At 39.5% G+C, this 25,197-nt stretch overlaps 1 protein-coding gene across 1 annotated transcript in view; it reads left to right on the forward strand.

Annotated features, from left to right (window-relative positions):
- The window catches only part of GALNT14 (polypeptide N-acetylgalactosaminyltransferase 14), a 268,075-nt gene extending 243,011 nt beyond the window's left edge, over window positions 1-25,064 (forward strand). The window contains exons 12-15 of the mRNA XM_072410305.1: window positions 7,226-7,309; window positions 13,563-13,707; window positions 21,411-21,530; window positions 22,296-25,064. Of these exons, the coding sequence (XP_072266406.1) occupies window positions 7,226-7,309; window positions 13,563-13,707; window positions 21,411-21,530; window positions 22,296-22,463 (517 nt within the window). The 3' untranslated portion in view covers window positions 22,464-25,064. The remainder of the gene's footprint in view (window positions 1-7,225; window positions 7,310-13,562; window positions 13,708-21,410; window positions 21,531-22,295) is intronic.
- The last annotated feature ends 133 nt before the right edge of the window (window positions 25,065-25,197 follow it).

Below are 25,197 nucleotides of genomic sequence, written 5' to 3' on the forward strand. Positions count from 1 at the left end.
ACTGAATGGCACTGAAAGGATACAAATTAGGCTTTTGTTGACCAAGAGTCATTTTTCATTTTTTAATTTAAATTTTTTTGTACTTTATGAGCAGAAAGAGTCAATTCCTGGCTTCTTTTACATTATGGAAAGCAATGGTTAGTGGACACTTCATCATCACAATGTGAATATATGAGCTGGTTGGATAACACTGCTCTAACATCTTGTGGAAAACCTTCTTAGAACAATGAAGCCTGGTATAGGCACCAAGGAAAGGTCACCTCCATAATAATGTCTGTAGTGATTGGGACCACTATGACCATTATTCTGGTAATGACCTTGGTTAGTTAGACCTGTGCTTCTCAATTTGCAAAGTATAGTGGGGCTCAGCTGCACCCATTATTATAACCAAAGGCTTACGCATATTGTTCTGTATATGTAATGCTGGAGGGGACTGTGAGAGACTGCCGACAGAGAATTAAGGGTAAATGAGCCAATAATGGTCAGAGATCCTATAGATTTGTTTGGAAAATGAAGATATTCTGTGAAATACAATAAAAGACTGGAGATCACTGATAATTACCCTTTACAAATCAAAATTTCACTATGGACGGATGGAGTCCAAAAATTGTACAAGTTCTACAAGGCTGCATGTGGGCTCTGAGAGGCAGATTGGGCACCAAGTGGTCGGACTCTTTCAAAACACCATAAATCATCAAGATAATCCGAGCTTACCCTTCTGCTAGGGAATGTTTTTTTTTTTCATGTAATTTTACCACTTTGCCTGCCTGCTGCAAATACACACTGTATATTGGATTCCTCATTCAACTAAAAGCATCTGGAGTTATTATTATCATCGCTCCTGACCCCATTATCTCCTGCAAATGATAGGGTGCAATATAGCTTTATTTCCAATTCTACTTTCTACTTGCACATTGCAGGCAGCGGTGACAGCAGGAAACTACCTTTGATAAATAATTCAGGTATATTGATGGCAGGCAGACTTTGACTCTATATGATCAATGACCGCATCTGGTGCATTACACACATTTACACAGACATGGTATATATTGTATTGAGTCGCATCCCTGTGCTAAGAGAGACTTCAAAGGTGTAAAGTCAATATTCTCTGTGGAGGATATTAGATTGCAAACATCTTCACTTGTCTCCAATGTTTTCATTGCTAACATCATAATGTTGGTTTCCACCTCCACATTCCTTCCCATAATCCATTGCCAATGGAAACATGGAGCTAGCATTGTGTAGCTCTGCAACTATTCTGCAGAAGGCTGAATATGAAGATAGAACATCATATAGTAGACTGGCCTGAACAAGGCTAAATGCTCAACTGTGCCTCCTCCAAAGGCAAACAAGTGCTGTAGGGGGCTAAATCTAGAGCTATGCATCCAGAAAATGAAAACCTGATTATCCAGGATCTCCTGGATCTTTCCTCTGGGTTTGACACTGTTGATCATCCCCTTCTAATACAAATCATGTGTTCCATTGGTATCAGTAACACTGCTCTTTCTTGGTTTGCTTCTTATCTGTCTGACCGTTCCTTTCAAGTTTCTTTCAATGGTAACTGCTTCCTTGGATCAGTTTTCTTTTCCCTGTACACCTCCTCTCTCGGTAGTCTCATATCCGCTTTTGGCTTACATCTGTATGCTGATGACACTCAAATCTATCTGTCCGGTTTTTTAACCTGTAGTGCCCCGAGGATCACCTGCAGTCACAGCTGTGATCGCAAAGTTCCCACAGTCATGAACTCTGCAGTTCCACTACGATCCCTGGGGCACTACAGGTTAATTAACATGTAGTGCCCCCAGGATCGCACACTCTTCTCAATGATTGCAGCCTCTGCTTCAATTGTTGAAAAAATGTCCAGCCAGCAAGTATCTCTTACTCTGTAACAGGCACAGTAATATGATACATTTGTTAAATTTTTCTTGCAGTGGATAAAAGAAAAATGTAACAAATGTATCATAGTAATCAAATATTACTATGCTGGAAAATGTGTTACGAGTAAGTATGAGTAAGCGATATCATGTCATTGTAGGATAACCTGTAAAAAAAAAAATTAGTTAAATAAACACAAACACTCAATAAATATTTGATTGATTTGATTTTCAATCTACTTTAGATCCACCAAAAATTTTGTAGTGTAGGGGCCTGCCATACTGGATACAAAATGATTGGAATTTGAAACAGAATTTGAGTAATAGTCAAATTATAAAGTGTATGGTGGGCACTAACCAGTCGTTAGTGGAACAGCTGGAAGATGTCTCCACTGTTACTGTCCTGGAAACATTTTGGATTGCCCATTATTTTCTGTCCCTGGAAACTTGGTGAAATGCTTTCAGCTACCTGAAATATCCTATGGCAGCTTCCCATACTCGACTCCGTACTTGCTCTCTGCTGTGCCCTGACTGCCAAAGAAGGGTTAAGGTCAGCCTAAAGGGGTTCTCCTTAGCATTTGGGATTCTCCCTGGTGCTCACCTATCCTGTACCTGTTTATTAGTTACCTGACCTGGTAATACCCGGCCTAGTTATTACCGCTGCTTTGTCTGCTGCCTGCCCTGACCTCCGGCCCATTTACTGACACTGACTGGCCTGAAAAGCACACCATGACTGTGCCTTAATCCATGACTGTCTAAACAAGAAGTCTACGTTTGCTGATCCATCCTTCGAAGCGGTCACTCTTTGGGCCACAACCTGGCAGCACCTTGCAGCATAGAGCCTGGGAATCACGAGGATTACTCTCCCATAACCTCTTGGGGGTTCTCTGGTGAAGACCAGGTGCACCCTGGTGGAAGGGGGATCATAACCACCTCCTTAGCGAGGAGATAGGCAATAAAAGAAAATGACAGAGGCTCCAACCAGGGTCAGATTAGCTTACTGAAATACTGGAGAAATCCTCTGGTAGGCCTCAGAGATATATCAGCATTGTCGTCTGGCCTTCTGGTGGGCCTCCGGCTCATGGTGTCTTACATGTCCTATTGGGCCAGGAATACAATGCATTCTGCTTGGCATTGTGCTTGGCACTCTATCTCATTTTCTCTGGTACACTTCAGGACTCTATCCTAAACCTATAAAAACTTTGGCTTTAGATCATTTTAAAAATGCACCCATGCATCTTGGCAGTCATATTTTGAGATCCACTTAAACTGCTCACGTCACCAAATCTGGAGCAAATGTTGCTTTCCAATGCATTACATTACATTGTTTTTTTTTTTTCAAAGCTTGTACACATGATCCCCTAAAAGCTGGGGAAAAAGGTGAATAATGGAGAAAACAGAGCATGAATAGAAAATATTTCACAGGTTGAAAATAGGAACTAAATGACTCTATAATGCTCTCGGCTTTATAGAACAGCTTTCCAAGTCTTGACAATGAATGGCATTTCTGAGTAAAGGAACAAAATAATTCATGCCGCACAGAACTGGCCGGATCCCCAGCAAATGTACTCATGTTCCTGATTAAAAAAAAAAAGGAAAGGATGTATCATTTGGATGTGTTTTATATGCCGTTTAATTGACTGAAATGAATTTGAAATAAAACAGCAGATGTACGGTATTTATTCACACTTCTTTTACGCAAGACTAATTCCTCCCCCCGTTCTCGGAATTTTTAACCATTTGAATATTTTTAATTAAAATCTGTAAACGCAATAAATAAATTATTCAGCAACCGCTGTTTGCGCTCTCCTGAGACCGCTATCACGTTTAGCGCAGAGTCGCGGTGGTAATATTATTATGCATTTTAGCCAATTAAGCTGTCTTCTTAGTAACATGTAATGCTAAATAGCATGCCGTATTTTTCATCACAAGTCAATTACCAAGATAACAATCAGCAAACAAACTTAATTTCACCTTGGCATCGACGGCTGTTTCTCTGTCACGTTTTTTAGCCAATAAGACTTCTGAAGTATGGCAGGCAGTTACAATTGTAAATATCCCCTCGTTATGTAAATCTCGGGTGTCCTGACCTAAATGTAGAACTATCAACTACCACACACATAGATTATACCTGTATACAGTCTTCCTATCTATATTGCATTGATTTTCACTGTGCCAATTCATTTCGTATCCAGTGTATCAGTCTCTGGTGCCCCAGGCAGTGTAATACTAGTCCCCAGTGTGGATTACAACAGCCTTTGGTGCCCTGGTCTGTATAATGCCAACTTCTGATGCCCAGCATGTCCTCAACCTGTATATCATCAGGCTTTATTTAATAAAGCTTTCCAAGACTGGAGAAGATAGACTATCATGGGAGAACCTGGGTAATCCATCAAACTTGGAATAGATCTAGTCTAGGATAAATATTAGCAATTGATTTTAAGAAATCCATCCCAGGTTTGCTGGATCACCCAGGTTACCCTATGATAGTCTATCCTCTCTAGTCATGGAGAGACCTAATCAATCAGACCCATTGGGTTGTTTTCCTGCATTTGGGGCGCATTTAGAACATGTCAAATCAAACGCCAAATACCTGACTTTTTTTTAAAATGGAAAAAGTGGAAAGAAAGCGTCTCTTTATGACAGAAAATAAGCCTAGCATGACATAAAACCTTTTATTTCAGTTACTAAAACATATGCTTACTAGAAACATAACTGGTAAAAGAGCCCATGGCAATGTTTAATTATGACTTTATAAAATACTCTCACTAAAGAGTCCAAGATGTGGGTCAGTACTGTACTTATGGTCTCTCCCGACGCGTTTCGCCCTAAACGGGCTTCCTCAGGGGATTGCCGAGACCCTAGAAATTAAACCAAGTAGTCTTTACTTACTTGGTATATTGACCTCACGAGAAGAAATTGGAAGAGTACATTCAACCCAGAAAGTGTCAGAAAAAGGGGGAAATGACTGGATTGGAGATTCGACAATTACATATGAAAAATAATCGCAAGTGTAAATAAACATGTAAATGTATTGGGATAAAGATAAAGAAAATATTTACGAAATATAATTGTTACTTGGATGGCTATCATAATGATGTAATAATTATTAAATAATTCAGTTCTAGTAGAGCGAGGTATCTAGAAATATAATTAAAAAAAAATGACGTGTGATGTGGATGTAGCATGTGTCGTCTAGGGTGTATTTGCTGCATGTAAAGCAGGGCAAGCACAGCTTTTTCTTGAACTCTTCGTTTTACTTTTAAATGCTGCTGCTTGCGTTCAAATGGAAAATGTAATACTGCAATATGAACCCTCAAACTAGAAACCAGTGCCATGTCATGTATTATACCGGTTTTTATAATAAAGGCCATAAGGTACCAGTGTCCTAGCATGTGCCATATCCTTTATTAGATTTAATGTACACTGGCATCACATTTTGAGACATTTCCTACTAAACATGTCATCAGTGCCATTATGTTGCATTTCCATTTCCACTGGTTTGCATAGAGTTATAATAGCAGTAAAAATCAGCAGCATATGATACATGGTGTTTACAATAAAACAAGGTGCTGTTCTTTCCAGTGGCAATTATATATACAACTAAGTGTGTAGAAGAAAAGAACAAAGAGCGGCTTTTTGAAGGTAACATTACTACACACTTAGTTTCCAATCCTAGGTTTGGCAACTCAATGTTAACCTTATCTCCCTAGGTATAACAACTCTCCTGCCTTATATCTAGAATTATATATACAAGACGTACCTTCTCTGTATGATCACATTACAATTTCAACAACAAATTATTTAAAAAACAATGCCCATAGACCTTTTGTGGTGCCATCGCCTGCCCACCATTCATGTTATACTATGTTGAAGTATCTCAGACATTTTTTTAACAATATTACCTTCATTCTAGGAAAACTCTTTGGCTTAATCAATTATTAACTTTGTAAAGGATGATGTTGTTAGCAATGAGAATAGTGGAATAAGCTAACTATCTGTAATGTATTCTCAGTAAGTGGGGTTGATTTATTAAAGGACCATATTTTGCAAATAAAAGCACTATTATCACTTTGCAAAGATCACCCAATCACATGCAAAGAAACCTCCAACAAGTGGTTTTGGATGCTACTGATTGGGTGGTTGAAGTTAGCAGAGTTTTGACCTATTGGGCCTGATTTTTTAGAGCTTGCTAAGGCTGGAGAAGACACACTTTCATCAGTGAAGCTAGGTAATACAAAAAAACTGGAATGGATCTGGTCCAAGATTGAAAATGTTTGCTAACAATTAGCAAATGAGTTTTAGAAAATCCATTCAAGGTTTGCTGGATCATCCAGGTTCACTGATGAAAGTGTTTCCTCTCCATCCTTAGAGAGCTTTATTAAATCAGGCCTATTATGTGAAATATCCCTTGGAAGGTGATAATTCATGTTTCTAAGTGAAGAGCCTGTGTTTCTTTAGTTATCAACCCGATTTTTTCTTGGTCACATACTTAATAATTTTAATTTTCTCTCCTTGTCTTCTTTCTTCCTCTCCCACCCTTTCACTGTCACCTTACCTCCCCTCCTCCTCTTCTCATCCTTTTATATTTCTTTTTTCTTCTGTCTTCTTCTTTTCCACCACAATATAACTTTTTCTATCTCTGTCCTGCATCTCTCTATGTTTTTTTGTCTTTTCTCTTCTATGCTGATCCCCTCACCCCATCTCTCCCCCCTATATTCCATTTATCTTGTTTTACTTTTTTATCTCTACCATCTCTCTATTCCGATCTCCTCTCCTTTTCTCTCTCTGTCACTCTCTCACCTTTCCTTTATCCAAACTTTCTTCCGTTTTCTCCCATTGCCTTTCTGTGTCTCTTTTACTTTTTCTTTCCTTTTCCCTTTCTCCATTTGTTCTTTCTCTTTTTTCCTTTCTATCTCTCTATCTTATCACCCCATGTCTCTTTCCTCCTCGTTATTTTCCTTTCTTAACCACCTTCCACATTCCTTTCCCTTCATATCTTATTATCTACCCCATCCCCTACTATCTTGCCCCTGTCTCTCTTTATGCATATTTCTCTTTTTTCCATCACTATCTCTCTTTCTTTTGTCCCATTTTACTTACCTTGCTATCGCTCCCTCTTTTCTCTCTCTTTCTCCCTCATCCTACTTTCTTTTTCCTTCTCATGCTCCTTGCTTTGCTTTCTCCCCCTCCTTACCCCTTCCCCATCTCTCTCTTTCTCTTTTTCCCTCTTTTTCTAACTTTTCCTCCCCCCCCCATTTTTCTTCTCTTTCATTATTCCTCTCTTTTCCTTCTCTCCCCATTTTCCTCTCTTTCTCTTTCTTTCCTTTCCTCTCTCTTGCTCTCCCCAGTATTCAGAAGAGACTGTCACTGCGAAGAAGCTTAAAATGCCGACCGTTTAAGTGGTATTTGGAGAATGTTTACCCGGAACTCCAGTAAGTCGCTTTGATTACATTCGCATTGATTTTATGCTGTATCGAAGAGGTCATTGCATTTTGCTGACGATTAGCTGTGTTTTTCTCAGCCCAGCAATAAATCTTGTATAAATCAGATTCATGTCTGCCTTTAAAGAGCACCTGTCAATCAGCTAAGGAAGCCTTTTTCTACACTTGCAAAACTCTTAAGAAATATCAGCTTAACGTTAAATCTGATAAACATAATTATGAAAACCCAACATGAGTGTATGCTTATGCTGAAACCTAAAAAATTACTATAATACTAACTTTTCATAAATACATAGAAATGCATTGATTTATAAGTTTGGTATTGATAAAAAAATCAAATACAAAAATGTTACAAAAAAAGTCACAAACATTGTATATTTACACTTCCTAAAAAACAATCTTATCTATACAATGCTAAGTGTACTATTATATCCCAACAACAAAATGGTCCCAGGTATCTACCCATATTACATCAAATAAATCCTGGTTACATCCATATAACAAAGGTTAGGGTCAGCCCCTACACTTTTAATGGTGAACAATACTTCTTCAAAATGCGGATCAGGGAGGGGACTTTTACCCACCTGTTAGCCTGTGTGGTGTGGTATGTAATATAATCCAATGGCATAGATCCTTCATGAATTAATTATTTATTTTTATATCGCTTTAGTCATTCCTTAGAAATGTGGGTATTGTACCTAATGTGTGCTGGTCATTATGCCATTTAATGCATTTTTTTACATTTTTCAACAATACCTTGCGTTTTATACAGCAAAAGATAAAACAACCTTGGGTCTAAAACTTGCATGAAGCCAGCAGATAAACCTAACACCACTAAACCCAGAGCTTTGGTAATTCCACATATCCATTGAGTCAAATCAAGGACAATCACATATTTCCACCAATGAGCATGTCTACAATAGGACCCATATCAAAATGGACAAAAAGTCTGGGAATTAACTTACATTAGACTGCCCAAGGGACTAGGACCTTAACCTCTGAGATACCATTAATTACAGGGGATGCCAGTTAAACAAACAAGAAAATTCCACTAAAACTTATAACCTCCATTGAAGAAACCTGCATGAAACCCTCCAAATAACACTAATGTATGTCTCTATATACCCCAACAACCAAATGGTGTCAATTTTCCACCCAGAATACAACAATTATGTCCTAATCACATCCGTTTAGCAATGGTAAGGATCAGTCCCTACACGTTTCTTGGTGGACTATGCTTCTTCAGGGACTTCTTCAAAAGGTGGATCAAGGAGGACACTTTTATGCACGTGTTAGGCTTTTGGGGACCATAGCGGACAGAAATTAAGGTGTGGAATGTAATACCATCCAATATCGTATAGCCAGTCCAAGAATTGATTATATTTACTACTCTAAAAATATTAGAAAAAGAAACCAAAGGCTCCCTTAAGCTCAAAACTCACATGAAGCCCGTGAAAAAAATAAACACTTTTCTTTACTTCCCAGCATTTTACCCATTTATATATGTTTCCATTGTGGATGTGCTCATTGTTTGGTTAGGCTGAGTTTTTTTGCTACCACCAATAACATAGGTGCTACCACCATTGGAGGTTTTAGGTTTATATATTGGCTTCATGTGAGTTTTGATCCCAGATTACTCTTATCTTTTGTTGTATTTGCCATGCCCTGTAATCTCCACACATGCAGCTTATGAACCTGAAGACCCCGAGACCTCCTGAATTTGTGAATCTGCAACCGTCAACCGATGCTTTTGTTTTGGGTAACTGCTGCCTAACCCTCTGAGGTTACTAGTAGGTTGATGCTGGGCAGCAGGGTTCATGGCAAATTTTTGGTTTTCGTTGGCTTTAGCATTTGATGGGGCACAGTGACATATATAAAACAATACAATACAAGAGAGTAAACAAGATGCAACCATTGCTGTAAACATAATAAGCAATTTTCTTCTACAAATGTTCATGCTCACAGAGATTCCAAACACAATGATGGTTGTGGGTTTTTCCTGCCTAAACCAAGCAGATTCTCTGTGCACATTACAAACAGTTCAGTGTCTACCCGGCGCTTGTACTGCGCACTGTTTTCAGTACATTATTAATGGTGCCAGTTCAGTGACCTGTAAAATAACATTCCTGAGTGTTTTTTATTAAAGCTATTGCATTATTAAACTAGCCCACATTCTTATGATGCAAACACTGGTTCAAGGAAGGTATGGTATCATTTATTATATTCAGTAGAAAAATAAATATTTTAATATTTATTGTTTTCTTAGCTTAAATATTTGTTAATGCATGCTAATAATTAGTAGGCTTTCAACAATCCGGCCTAATGTGGCGGTAGGGTAGGCCAAATAACAAAAACGCTGGATAGTCGGGTGTCCATTAATAAAGTACAATACTCACCTCCACACACCGGCAGTGTTTCTCTCTCCGCACCCGCAGACATCTACTCACAGTGTCGGAGAGCAGGCAGCATAGACGTCTACACGTGCACCATGCAGGAGCACCACAGCAGACATCCGCCCATGCCGTCCTAGCATTTTAAAATGAAGATTTTTTTTTTTCTGGACTCCCTACTAGGCCGGATAGTACGGAGGCCAGATGTTCCTGAGCCGGATAGGCGAGATCCTACTGTAATTACCACCATGCTTCAACACCCGCTAATATTGTGGAATAGACTTGTATGGCCGAGAAATCAGATTGCACACTGACGATGGCTGACAATGTCAGGGCACACCTTTATCATCTAGCGAGGATTAGGGAAGCCTGACTTGTGTGAAGATGAGCATCTCTTACTTTACTTCCAGACCTTTATTCTTTTTTTAATAAACAGGAATATTTATTTATTTGTTTGTTTTAATAAATAAGCATTGTATTTGAAGGATATGGCCATTTATATTTCCCTCAGAGCCAAAAATGCCCTTGTGCTATACTAATCTTTGTCCCATTTAAATGAAAATAAAAACATCTGGAGGGATAGTACCAACTAACCCTGGAAAAACGTTGGGATGCAAAAAAGTCAATACAATTTAGACAGTTTTGAAACTAAGACGTGTTTCCACACATACCCTAACCTCCCTAGCAATCAATAATCATGACTTTGTTAAGGGGCTTTGCAAGTAACTAAAGTAGGTGCCAGTTCAATATTGAAATGTGATCAGATTAGTAGTATTAGAAATTTTCTGCATGAAAACCAACAAAAATATATTAGTTTAGAATTGGCAAAAGTTGAGTAGAATGTCATGCAGAAATACTATCAAGCTCACCATTAGTGGTCATTGAGGACATGCCTCTTATATTGATGGTTAGTGATGTAGTCTACCCTTACATTGGTGGTCCACTTTACATTACTAGTCAGTGCAAAATTACCTGACAGGGTAAAGTATAACCAGCCCTCGCTGCCAGCCAATCAAAACCACCCACACCAATCACATTATTATTATTCTTTAACATACATAATAAAACACTTACACCATTGTATTGGAAACAATTGGCCACAGCAGCCCCTTTATTAATACCAGGACATAATATCAACCAACAACTTTTGGTACACATTGGTCCGTGAAAGTCGCCCATCTTCCTTCATCATCTCGCTGACTCCGCTCCACCATCAGGCCCCCAGACGCCCATACACCGCCACAGGGACAGTTAGCGGATCTCCCTCGTCAACTTAGCCTCCACAACAACCAAGTGTTATGCAAGGCCAACCTTACTGTCAAAACCCAAAACCTTTTCTTTTTCATTACCCCACCTTTTTCTTCCATGGACCCCACCAAAAAATGCTCAACCGACTGCTATGACAATAGTCCCCTCCACATCCCAAAAGCTTAGGGAGGGAGGGTGGGAGCGTTAATCCCGAATTTTCTCTTAAAATGATGCCCCCAACCCTTGGGACCCCTCCTTTTAAACCCTATCATGTAACCTTCCCCTTTATTCACCCCCCAATCCAAAAACTCCATTTTCCCGCACTTTCATATCTTTCCTCCCCCTTCACCTTCCTTTTTTTTTATTTCTTTACATGAACTTTTCACCCTGCTTGCTCAGCCTTATCTACTCCCCCTGTCACGAGGCCCTTCGCCTATCTTTATGCTACAGGCCTGCTTTCTTTTATAAGTGGTCATTGGAAAAGTTCCCTCTTACATTGGTGGTCATTGGAAAGGTGACTTTTCTTACACTGGTCAGTACAGAACTGCCCCCTTACATTGATGACTATTGGAAAAAGTCTCAGCTTGCAATGGTAGTTATTGAAAAGGCCCGTTTTAAATTGGTGGTCACTGGATAAGTCCCCTTTTGCAATGGTTGCCGTTGGACAGGTCACCCCTTACCCTGGTTTCTTTTATTGGTAGTCAGTATAGAAATCTCACCTTACATTGATGGTCAGTGGAGAAGTGCTCCCCTATTTTGGTGGTCAGGGGGGATGTTCCCACCATATATTTTTTGTCATTGTAAAAAGGTCTTTTTTTACCTTGCTTGGTGAAGAAATCCCCATTTATATTAGCACTCAATAGAGAAACACCTCTATACATTGGTGGGCAGAGGAGATGCTTCCACCTTACATTGGTGACCATTAAAAAAAAAAGCTCTTTTACCCTGCCTAGCAAAAAAGTTCCAACTTTGATGCTCAAAAAAGAAACGTCTCCATACATTGGCGGGCAGTGGAGATGCTCCCTCCTTACATTTGTGGCCATTGGAAAAGTTCTCTTACCCTCTTTGGTGAAGAAATCCCCATTTTACATTGTTGCTCAAAAGAAAATGAGCAACAATGTAAAAAATTAAATGGTGGCCATTGTAAAAGTCTTCTGTTACCCTGGTTGGTGAGGATGTTCCCACTTTACATTGGTGCCCAACAGATATACGCCTCTATACATTGATAGGCAGTTGAGATGACCCCTTTACTTTGGTGACCAGTGAAGACATTCTCTCCTCTTCTGAACCTTTCATTGGTGTTCAGTGGAGAAGAGCCCCTATATTATTGATCAATGGATATCTACTCCCTTGCATTGGATGTCAGGGTAAATTGTTCCCCTCCACACCGGCCAGTCTTAACAGTCAACCAATTCATTATTGTTCACCGCTCAAACAAACCTTCAACAACCTCTGGAGCAAACTCCGAGACCAGTGGAACCCTGCTGGTAAAATGTCGGTTTAAATAAGCAATATTAAAGCAGTTGAAGTCCTTTTTTATACAAACAGAAATCACACAAAATTGTTCGCTTTGTAAACATTTTAAACGCAAATTGTTTTGCGTCGTTTCAGTTTCATAGCACACATATAATTTCTATCTCTGGAAAAGTTTTGTGAAAGAAGCTTCACTCAATGTAGCTCTAATGTTTTCCTACAATGCACAAAATATTTCAGCCGGCTAAAAATCGGTAAAGGCAGCGAGAGGCCGGCATTAAACATTTATGTGATACAGTTGTAACGTTAAACAGGAACGCTTCAGAAAATAAGTGGAATCCAGAAGTATCGCTGGTAAATGCATACACAATAAAGCCGAGAGCTGTAAATTGGATATGAAGCCTGCAGAAGGAAGAACAGAAGAAAGAACATTGCATGTTTAAAGTGAACCTGTCAGATAGCTCCACTTTAAAAAGGATTAGTAATTCTTAAAGAGACCCTGTCATTTTACCCATGTAGGGATTTATACCTAAATGCGCCATGATGCGAAACGCGTCAAGCAAAGACACAACACACCTTCCACTGACAACCAATGATCTCAAATAGTGGTGTGTAGGAATCACCTAACTTGCATATCAGCATCCTTTCCACAGCTTTTGTTTTCAATCCATATTTATTTATCTGAACAGCCATTAAAATTATAGCAAGATTTGTTTAGATGAGTGTTCACCCTATTTTCCTATGAGAAATATCACCTCCAGCTATAATTAGTTGGATTTATCATTGGAAGAATTGATCTAAGAAATTATTATGGCTGCCACTGATCCAGGAAATTAATATAAGTGCCACCAATCGAAGCAAGAAAGTAATTTTCCCCACTGACAAAATAAATTGTCAGCTGCATCAATGGGGTTTTTGTTTTTCCATCAACATCAGAATTAGAATAGATTAAATTTGGTGAATGTCTGGCTTATATCATACTAGATTTGCTACCATGTCATTCATTTATTTATTCATTCAACTGATATATTGCTGATACCAGTGAAAATTTTGGTAAAATTGTAACCTGAATTGTAACTAATTTCTACACTCCAGGCTGTTTCCAGATTTTGAATTGTCTTATTTTTTTGCAGAATTCCAATTAAACCTTTATCAAAATCAGGATTAATAAGGCAGAGGCAGCGATGCGTTGAGTCCCAGAAGACAGGAGGACAGGATGCTCCTACTCTTAACCTGGTACCTTGTAGCAGCCTTAAAGGGGTGCCCGAAAAATCTCAGGTATTGTTTTCACCTTTCGTAATCTGAAAATAGAATGTTTCACATGGGTTGACCCATAATGGCTGGCAAGTTCGAGGTTAGTTGGGAGCCCTCGGGAATTGCTCAACACCCCTCACGTCATTTCTTTAAATGTCTTTATCACCAGGAGCCTATTATATGACCAGAACGGAAGTCAAGCAGCTACAGGTGCCAAGCATGTCATTAAATATTTTATTGTGGTCCCCACGAGCCCCACACCTTCTGTGGTTTATTCAGATCATGATCTTAGCTCAGAAGCTTGATCTCTGCTTTAGGGCCATTTCAGACTTGTGGCTGACCGCAGCATTCTGCGAATGGTTGAACCACACCCTGAACCACCTGAAAAGGAGTGATCGGGAATTATTTTATTCATGCATTAGCATGTGGCTGTAGTTGTGGTGGGCTGTGGTTCAGATTCTGAAAGCAACCAACAGCTTCAGGCCACATGGTTGCTTTTATTCCTGTAGAGATAGAACCATGCATCAACCTCAATTGCACTCAAGCTCACTCAACTGCATGACAAAGCCATTGTCAACTTCCACTTGACACCATAGTGGTTGAAGAGGAAGATCTGGGAGTGACTGACAGCTGCACTTTTTAATAGCAAGTCTGAAAAGGAGTCTTACCCACATTGGGCCACTGGTTCCTTTATTATAGGAAGCCATGCTGACCAGTCTTCAATGGTCAAACATTTTCCTATGGAGTGCCCCAGGTTTCAAGAACTGTCTAAATTCTTGCTCTCTAACATCTGAGCAAAGTTAAAGACCCCAAGCCAGAGCCATAACAGCCAGTTTTGGTGATCACATGAGGCTTTTTGATGCACAAATTTGCTAGCTTCAGCCGTTCCCTTGCCTTATGCCAAGAGAGTCACAGTGATAACTATAGCCAGAAGGCTGCAGCTGTCACTGTGGATTACAATGTTAAAAAATGGTTATATCAAATTAATTATATAAAATGACTATAAAAGGTTGTAATCGGAAACTGTTACATGTAAAATATTTTGTACAATATTTGGTCAATTAATCATCCTATAATAAAGCAAGAATAGTATATTTATTGCACTTTTCTACCTATACACACCTTGACTGACTTGTAAATTATTTAGACTCTTTTAAGATTTAATGTTCACATTAGCAGTGAGTTTGCAGTTTAGTGTGTGCTTCCTTAAGCCAGGGACTTCTGCATTGGGGAGAGGTACCTCCGCCGCAGTACCATGGACAATGAATTGGGGTGGCAGTAAAAAGTTTAGTACCACTCACTGCTGCCCGCTGTCCAATCTGCCAATTCTGGTTGTTTGAAAACCAATGCTATGGTGCAAGTGGCCAAGTGCTGGCAAGGTGCTCGCCATAGGAAGCCACAAAAAATGTGGGCATCAAAACTTTAGGGGTAAAAAGGTTCATCAGCCAATAGGAGACACTGAACATTTCCTCTAAACCCGTACATTGATGGTTGGATAGACAAACAATCCAGATACAAGAAATATTGTGTCTTTAAATTGCGGGAGAAACTGCTGATTCTGTTTTTTTTCCCAACCCTTCCCGTCATGTCCTGCTGAGTTAGGGCAGAATTATAAGGTATACTTATCACAAGTGTTGTGCTGCATCTCTGTCTGACACATAAAGTGAATCCGCAGCCCAGCCTGACCTCCAATTATATCATAAAATGGGAAATACACTGTGTCAGCGCTACATCCACTATTTACTAACCTGCATCGGACGGACCTCTTACTGCCGTACATTTAATTCCAGTTTCCCATTACTTATGGCTGTAGATGAACAGATTGCTTGGCTCGTCTGAGATGCGAGCTGGAGGTCAGCCGCAAGCAGACGCGGAGTGGTTCAATAAACTTTTAATGCTCAGTATTTTTAGATAAGGCAAAATAAAATATTATATATTATTACATGTTAAGACAAAGTAGATATTGGTGAATTTTCACAGATTCCATTTTATCCAAATCTGTGACCCTCCAAAAAAAAACCTTTGGCTAGGTAGGTCAGGGTGTGATTTTTTTATTACAAATATAATTTGTTTTCTGTAACTAACTTAAGGTGAGAAAATATATTTTAAAATGTGGCCTTGGGGGTCAAAGTTTATTTTATTTTAGCTCATTAACATCTCGGTGCTACCCTTTGGTTGCTCCAGACCTCCCAGGCAATTTTGGTGCTGACAATGAATCCTTGCAAATGCCTCAGTGGTCAAAATTGCCACCCATAAACATCAATGCATGTAGATTAATTTATCAGATTGATGGATTTTTTTTTCTTCAATAATTCCAACAAATAATTGTTGATATGGAATCTGCCACATTCAAGTTGACTTTTCTTTTATGAATTGCTCTAAAGGTTAGTACATGGATGTGATGGATGTGTTAAGTCTGAGCAAAAAAGTGGTAAATTTAGAGAACCGTGTAGAGTTTTCTGATATCAATGTGCTTTTATGTTTAGCCATTAAGGATGAGCGAGCTAGAATATTAAGTTCGATCTCTCGGCTAATCAGGCTTTTCTCGCCTACCGAAAATGTAAGCGAGAACGACCTTCTGATTCTCCAAGAGGTCGAGCTCTCGCGGAATAGAAGGATTTCCAGGGCTTCATCATGCAGCCCTGGAAATCCTCTGCGATCCCCGGGCATCAGAGGTTAAATAACCTCTAGTGACCCGGGGATCGCACATTCTTCTCAATGAATGCAGCCACAACTGCAATCATTGAGATGATGCCCAGCACAGGAGAACCTCCTGACCTTGTAATATAAGTATCTCTTGCAAATAATACATTTGTATCTGTAACAAATGTATTATTTGTAAGAGATACTTATATTACAATCTTAGGAGGTTCTCCTTTGCCGGGCATCTTCTCAATGATTGCAGCTGTGTGCGATCCTCTAGTGCCCCGGAGATTGCACACTGAGCTCATCAATAATTACAGCCGTGGCTGCAATCATTGAGAAGAGTGTGCAATCTCTGAGGCACTAGAGGTTAATTAACCTCTAATGCCCCAGAGATCGTAGTGGAACTGCAGAGTTCCTGACTGACTTTGCAGTCACAGCTGTGACTTCAGGTGATCCCCCGGGCACTATAGGTTAATTAACAAGGAGATTCCCAGGGCTCAATGCAGCTGTAGGAATCCTCCTGTTTTAAATTCCTTTTCCGATGGTTTCGAAAAATCGGTTCGCCGAACCATTGGAAGTGCGAGGAAATTTTTCGCGAGATTGCAAGAGGCCTTCTCGTTTATCCCTATTAGTCATAGCTGTGGTGGTAAAGAAAGAAGGTAGGGGACTCCCTAAAAAGTAAAAAAGTATTAAAAAAATAAAAAGCACAATTTTGTATTATATAAAGGATAATCACCCCTTTTATACCATAGTAAAAAAAGTGATGGTAGCGCCACTTCAAAACATAACATTTTGAGACCTATAGTGGATATCAGAACCATGATTTCCCACCAACGCCAGATTTCTTAAGAACTCTCCTATATCCCAGTGGCATACCTTTGGGTTGGGCAGGATTGAAGGGTGGTCTGCATTGAGTACTGCCATTTGGAGGGTGCTGCAGTCACCAGATTATAGGGTGCCAATTGTCCAGGTCCTTTCCTTTACCCACTGCAAGAAGCATGGTGGTGGCTCTGGAACAGTGATCACTTGGCCAAAGGATAACATTGAAATCTGGTTTAGAAGACAAAGAAGAGGCAACATGGCAAAATGGAGTCCAATAGGATATGTTAAAACACTGTCATCCTCAAATATTTGGAGATGGGGCAGTAAAATATTGATGTTACCACTGTGGTACTCCTGATCATGCCAATGGTACATGTTCCTGAACTGTAAAGTTTTCTGGCTCATTTTAGCACCTCTGCACCCTTCTAAAATTGACAGAGAGGAAAAATTACCCCATTTTTATATGGTATAGGTTGGTGCTGCTTCCGTAAATCCTGTCCAAATCCTGCCTTGGCCATTATAGTAAGTACAGCTTTGTAAACAGACGGTGATGTAATTGGTACACAATGGGTAGGTATATCACTTTTGAAGATCCAGAATCTATCCATCTCCTTATGTGATAAGATCTATAGTCATATACTCTAAATAAGTGTTATTCCTGGCCAGTCATTGAATGGTGAATACATAAATTGGTGTTTCACAGGGGCCCCTTGGTGACTTTGTCGGCCATTGGCGACACAAATACAGATGTTTAAGCTATATGGGATAATGAGACTTCTTCATTTCACCAAGTTCAGCAGACGGCCTCTCATTTTATTCCCTCGGCACGAATGTAAATGTGAGCCGAAGTAATACGCACTGCATGGAGATATCAATGTGAAGAATTCATTTCAGTAAATGCTCCTTCATTGGCCATTTATCACAGTCATTCCCGGGAAAGCTGTCACATTTGTAAGATAGCGGAAGCCATTGTAAAACCCGAGCTGACAACACAGCGAATAAAATGTACCAGAATCCTCATACGGGAAAATGAAACACTATCAATAGATAGGGAGAACGCACACAGGATAACTGCAACGAGGAAAATGTATTCTGAGTTCTTTTCAATGGAAAGTATATTTGTATCTGAAGGTTAAAACAAAAATTTGATTGGATCATTCAGGGCAAAGCAGCAGATTTGGTTTAATCATAACTGCCTCTCTCATAACATTCCCAGCAGCATCACATACTTTTTCTTTACTCCTCCATGACTTTGTAAAATACCAGGAGCCATAAAGGTCATTTCAGAGCCACACTTGACCACATCGCTCTCCCGCAGTCCCAACTGTTCCCATTGAAAAATATGCTTGTGATGGATGTGAGCAGAAGGGTGGCTCAGTGGTTAGCACTCCGGCCTTTGCAGTGTGGGGTCCTAGGTTTGAATCTCAGCCAGGACAGTATCTGCATGGAGTTTGCAGGTTCTCCCTGTGTCTGCGTGGGTTACCTCCCTCATTCCAAAAACATGCATTTACGTTAATTTGCCCCGAAAATTGACCTTAGACTGTATTATAAACATATAACTATGGTAGGGACATCAGATTGTGAGCTGCTTTGAGGGACAGCTAGTAACATGACTATGGACTTTGTACAGTGTGGCATTATATGTTGGCTCTATATAAATACTGTGTAATAATAATGGATCATGGCTAGGTTTTAAAAAAGTATCAAGTTGCTTGATTGTTTTCCTCTGGAGGAAAAACAACAGCTGTGCATGCAGTGGCCACTTTGCACAATTGTGTTTACCTGCAATGGGGTTTGCCTATTCGATGCACAGAGCAGTCACCACATGTATGGGCCCTAAGCATTACCCAGCATTCACGGAACAGATCTTATGTCACTTTTGTTATATCCACGGGACCGTCTGCTATTTGGATGCTTGGCTGGGCCACAGTACTGTGTAAGCTATAATCCATGTCAGGAATTTTTTCATGTAACTTTGTAAAGTCATATAGGTAAGACTTCTTTAAAAGTTCATTTGATTTGTGCTGCAGATACAAAGAACAAGGGCTAGGTCAGGCGTTGGCTTTTAGCAGGTTGGAATGTTAAGAATGGGAATGAGCTAAATGAGGTTCAATAGAAATTTTCCTGCAGTGACAGTGGCTGGTCCCTCTTGATCTGCTCATAAAATGTTGTGTAAGAGACCGTCAGGGTAGTAGTGGGCTCAGGATTTGTGATGATTCGGTTGCAGAAGGTGGGTGCATGACACCCTGTTCTTCAGGAAAGTGGCTTGAGTAATGGCATTATTCACCTTAAATTCTGGGGACATCTAGTGGCAGAAAAGTATTATGACATGGGATGGCTCTGGACTGAAAGGGAGTTTTTCAGCAAAATCTGCTTTTTTGTTTGATCATTTATTAGCATTTTGATTTTTTTAAGTTTTTGCTTGATGTTCTGCTTTAAATTCCACTAAAATACTGCAAATCCATCTTCTACCTCCCTCCATGTTTTATATTGACACATTGGCTTTAATTAAAGTATGCTTCAATCCACCATTTGACATAAGTAATTCTCCTTGACTCACAAATCAATTAGAAAAATAGCTTGGCAATTAAAGGTGGCATAACAGTATTGATTCCTGAGAGATGAAATCCAATAAGCTTTTAAATGACACAATTTACTTCATTCCTAATGGCATTAGGCATGCACACAGCTGTTTGGTAAACATCTTTCTGGGCTGACTGTTTGTTGTATCTGTGCTAAATTTAAGAAAATAAAAAAAGTTTGGACCCAATATGATCCATACCAAACACATTTCAGCATGGATAAACATACAGGGTGGCACTGACCTTTCACTCTTCACTTGCAGGATACTTTCTCCAAGATATCATTAAATTAGGTACAATGACAGCAGTCCCAGAGTTTGGCAGCCTCAATATTTGCATGTAGACAGGTTCTCCAAAAGCCAATGCTTTGTGGGTTCCTTAGAAATTTAAAGGGTATATATATCATATAGTTCAGAGCCTCATAAACCAAATTTTTCTACTTGAAAGGTTCTTGGAGAGCTCCATGTCCTTATTAGGACAAATATCCTTTTTGCTCCTTTTTATAGGTCATAACTGACTTTTCTAACCTTAATCAATAATCGATAACTAGCACCACATACCAAGAATATTATTTGGTTGGCACATCAACAAAAATAGGTGCCCAATAGGAGTTGGCTAATATTATTATCCAGTATTTATATGGCACCATCATATTACGCAGTGCTGTACAAAGTCAATAGTCATGTTACTAGCTGTCCCTCAAAGAGCTCACAATCTAATGTCCCTACCATGGTCATGTGTCTTTATTATAGTCTAAGGTCAATTTTGAGGAGAAGCCAATTAATTTAACTGCATGCTTTTGGAATGTAGGAGGAAACCCACACAAACATGCGGAGAACCTGCAAACTCCACGCAGATAGGGTCCTGGCCATAATTTGAACCTGGCATCCAGCTCTGCAAAGACCAGAGTGCTAACCACTGAGCCACCGTGCTGCCCTACTACCGGTAAATACCACAGCTCTCCATAGTTCTGATTCCGGGTATTGAAGTTCTCCGAGAGCTAATTCCAGCAACAAGAGCTCTAAATTCAGCCCCAGTGTTTTTTAATGGCAGTGAATTATCCCATCTGTACTACCCATGGTGCTGAATCTGGATGCATGCATTTACTATGGGGCTGAATCAAATAATAAGAGCTCACCATGGTGCTGAATCTCTAACAAAAAGCACTGAATCCATCCACATGAGGCTTTCATGGTGTTAAATGTGTTCACATGAGCTCTCAATGGTGCTCACCGACCTCCATAATGCTGAATCTGTACAGTAGTTATCTATTGTTCTGAACCTGCCCATAGGAACTCCCCATGGTGCTGAATGTTTGCATTAGGATGATCCATGTTGCTGAATATTCGGAAGAGCTCTCTCCATGGTGCCTAATATTTGCAAAGGAATTCTCCATGGTGCTGAATCTTTCCAACAGAACTCTCCAAGGTACTGAATTTGTCACGTCTTTTCCATGGTTCTAAATATGTGCACAGTGCACAGTGCACAACAGTTTCATCGCTAGAGGCTAAATGTAACCTAAAATGTGAATGTAAAAGTTATCAAAAAGCATATAGACTGGTAAGAAAGATTTCACTTGCTTCCCTAGATGAACTTAATTAAGAATGTCCTAAAAACGGATGATATAATTATAATAACAACATACTAATAATGTCTTTCTTTTTTTGTTTGTTGTAGGAATGGATATACACTCAGGTTCAGCAGATAAGCCAGCAGGGTCTGTGTCTGTCCGTGCACACCCTATTTCCAGGGACACAGGTGGTTCTCTTGCCCTGCAAGGAGGGGGATGGGAAACAGGTATTTTTGTGCATTCTCCATACCAAATGATGGCTTCTGTGTAGGTCCATTCAAATGAGAATCCTTAATTTTAGTTTATTTTTGGTTATTAGTGATGAATTGTGGGAGAGATACATGTACTCTCTGACAAAGCACGGAGTATGATATAAAAAGCTTCAGAGCTTTATTTTGTATCCTATGCTGAATAATAATAAAGGGAAGGCATTCCTGATGTCACAATATACAACAGTATCAATTTTCAGAAAAGCTTTACTTTGTAGAGTTAAAGCCATTATTGGGCTCCAGGGACTACTCTAGGCTAAGATGATGCCTTCAGTCTACTACTGGTAAGGGGGAAGAATTTTCTCAACCTGAGCCAACATCTCAGCCCAGGAAATAAATGGTGACCCTGAATATGAAAAAAACTCATTTATTGCTAGGTCCACTTTATTGCCTTGTTGACAGTGACCACATTACCATCATATTGGTGTCAACTAGCAATTGATTTGATTCAATATATTAAAAAGCAAATAATTTATACATAGCTATAGCCTAAATCAGTCCAGGATCCAATCCCACAGTATGGAAGTGCCTAAACAAGGACCTTTTTGAGTTCAATAGGAATTATTGTTATCAAAGCTGAAGATTCAAAGATTTAGAGAAATCACTTGTTCACATGTTGAACCTTATTATGGTAATTTATTGGTTTTAATTATTACACCCATCACAATCACCGCATTTGTTCTTCATTCATTAAGCTGGGATTTTCTTTGATGTGTTTTGCAGCGTTGGAGCAAAGTGGGCTCTCACATTGAACATATGGCTTCCCACTTCTGCCTGGATACGGAAATCATCGGCGACGCAGATGAGAACAACCGCGAGATCGTAATCAACCCGTGCGAGACCACGGCCATCAGTCAACGCTGGGAGATGGTCCTTCAAGACTTCCACTGAGGGTGATGAAACCATTGCAGTAGAAAATTGAAAATGCTTATGGCAAGTTCCATAATGTGCTGCTTGGAGCCAAGGAGGCTCTGGGCGTACACCACAACGCCGAACACAATGATATGTCGACGGAGAGAAAAGACTGTAGAAAATCCAAAGGAAAAAAGACAGAAAGAACTGAATGGCAAGTAAAAACTCTAGGGGAAATAAAAAATCTACAAGAAAATTGTGACCGCGGATACGTTATGCCTAAAGAAAAACATTAGACACAAAAAGAGAAAAGCACAAAAAAGAATCGGTAAATTGAATTCTGCAATTTGGGCTTGTAGTGGATAGAGTTTTTTATTTTGGAAATTCTGGAACTGATATCTATGTAATGAAATTCCCAGTTTTGCCCTCTTTCCTACTCTCAGTGTTGTCTGACCCAATGTTAGAAAGACCAAGCATCCCAGATGGGTAATCTTGCCTCTGCCATTGCCAAAAGGCAGATTTGTGATTTAATTCTCAATGATCCACTGACATCTTTTTATGGTAGACTGTAAATAGCAGAACCAACCATATATTATATTTTAGTTTTGCATTAATGCAGGTTGAAATCACACATCATCAATGGCAAGATATCCTATCTTGAATTCCCAGTTGTACCCAATTACTACCACCATTACCAAATTGGCACCAATGGGTTACCCAGCTAAGCATGCGTATTAGAACTGTTTTATCGAGAGGAAAATGTATACGTCTGTCCTTCCAGTTCTTTAAAGGGCACAAAGCACAGTCCTTTTGGGAAAACCTGACATTTTCTTTCTGCTGCAGTCCCCAAAACCTTCGGATGTTTATCCCACGCCCAGTTTGTGATTTGGCAGTCATAGGGGAAGCAGCAGAGTAATTAGCTCATCTCTTTGTTCTCTCTTCTCCTATCACTTTGCTCCCTGTGATTTAGAATAACAGATTGGTTCCTTATTCTGCTCCTTCCTGGCTTTATGGAGTCACCACTGGGTTGAAAGCACACAATTTTATAGGATTTTTTGTATACTATAACATTCACAATACTCTTAACTAGGAAGACCTAAAGTCATTTTGGGGGTTGTCCACATACCTCCGGCCATATAGTATAGGTGTGATGGTCAAGTGTCCACTATCTTTTACCTACATTGTTCACATAGGCTTTCAACTTTTGGAGAGCCGTATCTTCTTCATGGGAATTACAGAACAAACTATAGTTAAAAAGGTCTTACTAATGAATATTTGAGCTTCAAGAGCTGGCATCAGCTTTGGGTAGCCTTGGTCTTCAAAATAAATTTATGTTTTTCCCACCAGGTTCACTGTAATGTCAATCCCACATGCAACTCCATTGAAGTTTTCTTCACTATTTTGCTTTTTTGTTAAGCCAGAAGGAAGTTAATTGTCGTGTTGGTGCAAGGGGGAGGGGGGGGGGCAGATGTGTCACAATGTTCTCCCTTTACCATGATATCGCTAATGATTGGTCATTTAGGCATCAGGTGTCAATACATTGGGGCAGTGAGAAGGTTCTTAGTCTTGTGTAATTTCCCAACTGGCAATTAAAACCTTCATATCATCCAAATACAGTGGTTGGAAAGCCAATATTTGGTGAGTATGGTGGCTAGTAAACCTTGCAGCAAAGCAATTTATGGCTTTGACATGTTTGAGCAAAACACAGGTTGCATAGGCTCAGTCACCTAGCCCATGCAGGACAAATTTGGGATGGTTCCATAATGGGTCCCGATCTACCCGTATTCAGATTGCAGTTTCTCTTTGCTACATCCTCCACCCTCCAATCCAAACTATCTCTTTTTCAGGTAAGGGAGAGCATGTGATCTGCCCACCTGTAATAGGACTTGGGCCTGGGAGGAAGTTTCTAGACCCAAGCACTGGTAAAGGACCAGGGATGTGACGTCAGTGACAGCACTAATCTACTGTTTGCAATGGAGGAAAAAATTGGTAAATAAAGCAGGCAAGGCATCGAAAGAAGAGGTTTTAGGGCAAGGTGACCTTAGCAAAGCCATTGTCACTTTAATATGGCAAATGTCTTTCATGAGAAAAAGAAGACTTGAGACACGTAACACAGACTGTAGCTTGCGGATGAGGTAGCTATTTCGTCCACATGGCCAATATCCAATCAAGAAATAATGACAAATCCTAATGTTCTAAGTGAACCAACTGATCTCATTATAATGGCCACTTGTGCAGCCCAAAATAGCTATCCCAAACAGATCTTATGGTACACATGGATGTACATTACTAAATCCCAGAATCTTTCCATTTGTATACTTGTTACAGGTCAGAGCAGAGCTCCGAACTTCTCTTAGGCTATATATAATATATATTTTACTTGTATATTTATGACACGAAGACTAATATATAATGAAAATCTGTCCTAATTGAATTGTACAGAATAAAGGATTGAACAAAAAAACAAATTACAATCAATTAAATTCTAAATAAAATGACAAATCTCTTTTCAAATAAACAAAAATGGACACCAAAGTTTTTACTTAAGAAAAAAATAAAAAAAACTTTAAAAAATGAATTAGTGTGATTTTTGTCACACTAAACTGTACCATTGCTCAGAAATAAAATCATTTTCCACAATTGTGTTTCCATTTTTTTTTTGGTGAACTTCAGTTGCTGAAAAATAAATTGTCTGTATTGTTGTATTGATATGGGACGCCTAATAGTCAGGCCTTATGGAGATCTACAAATGGCCTGGCAGTGCTCATTTTAA

Source organism: Pyxicephalus adspersus, chromosome 4 (assembly GCF_032062135.1).
Source record: "Pyxicephalus adspersus chromosome 4, UCB_Pads_2.0, whole genome shotgun sequence".
Lineage (NCBI taxonomy): Eukaryota > Metazoa > Chordata > Amphibia > Anura > Pyxicephalidae > Pyxicephalus > Pyxicephalus adspersus.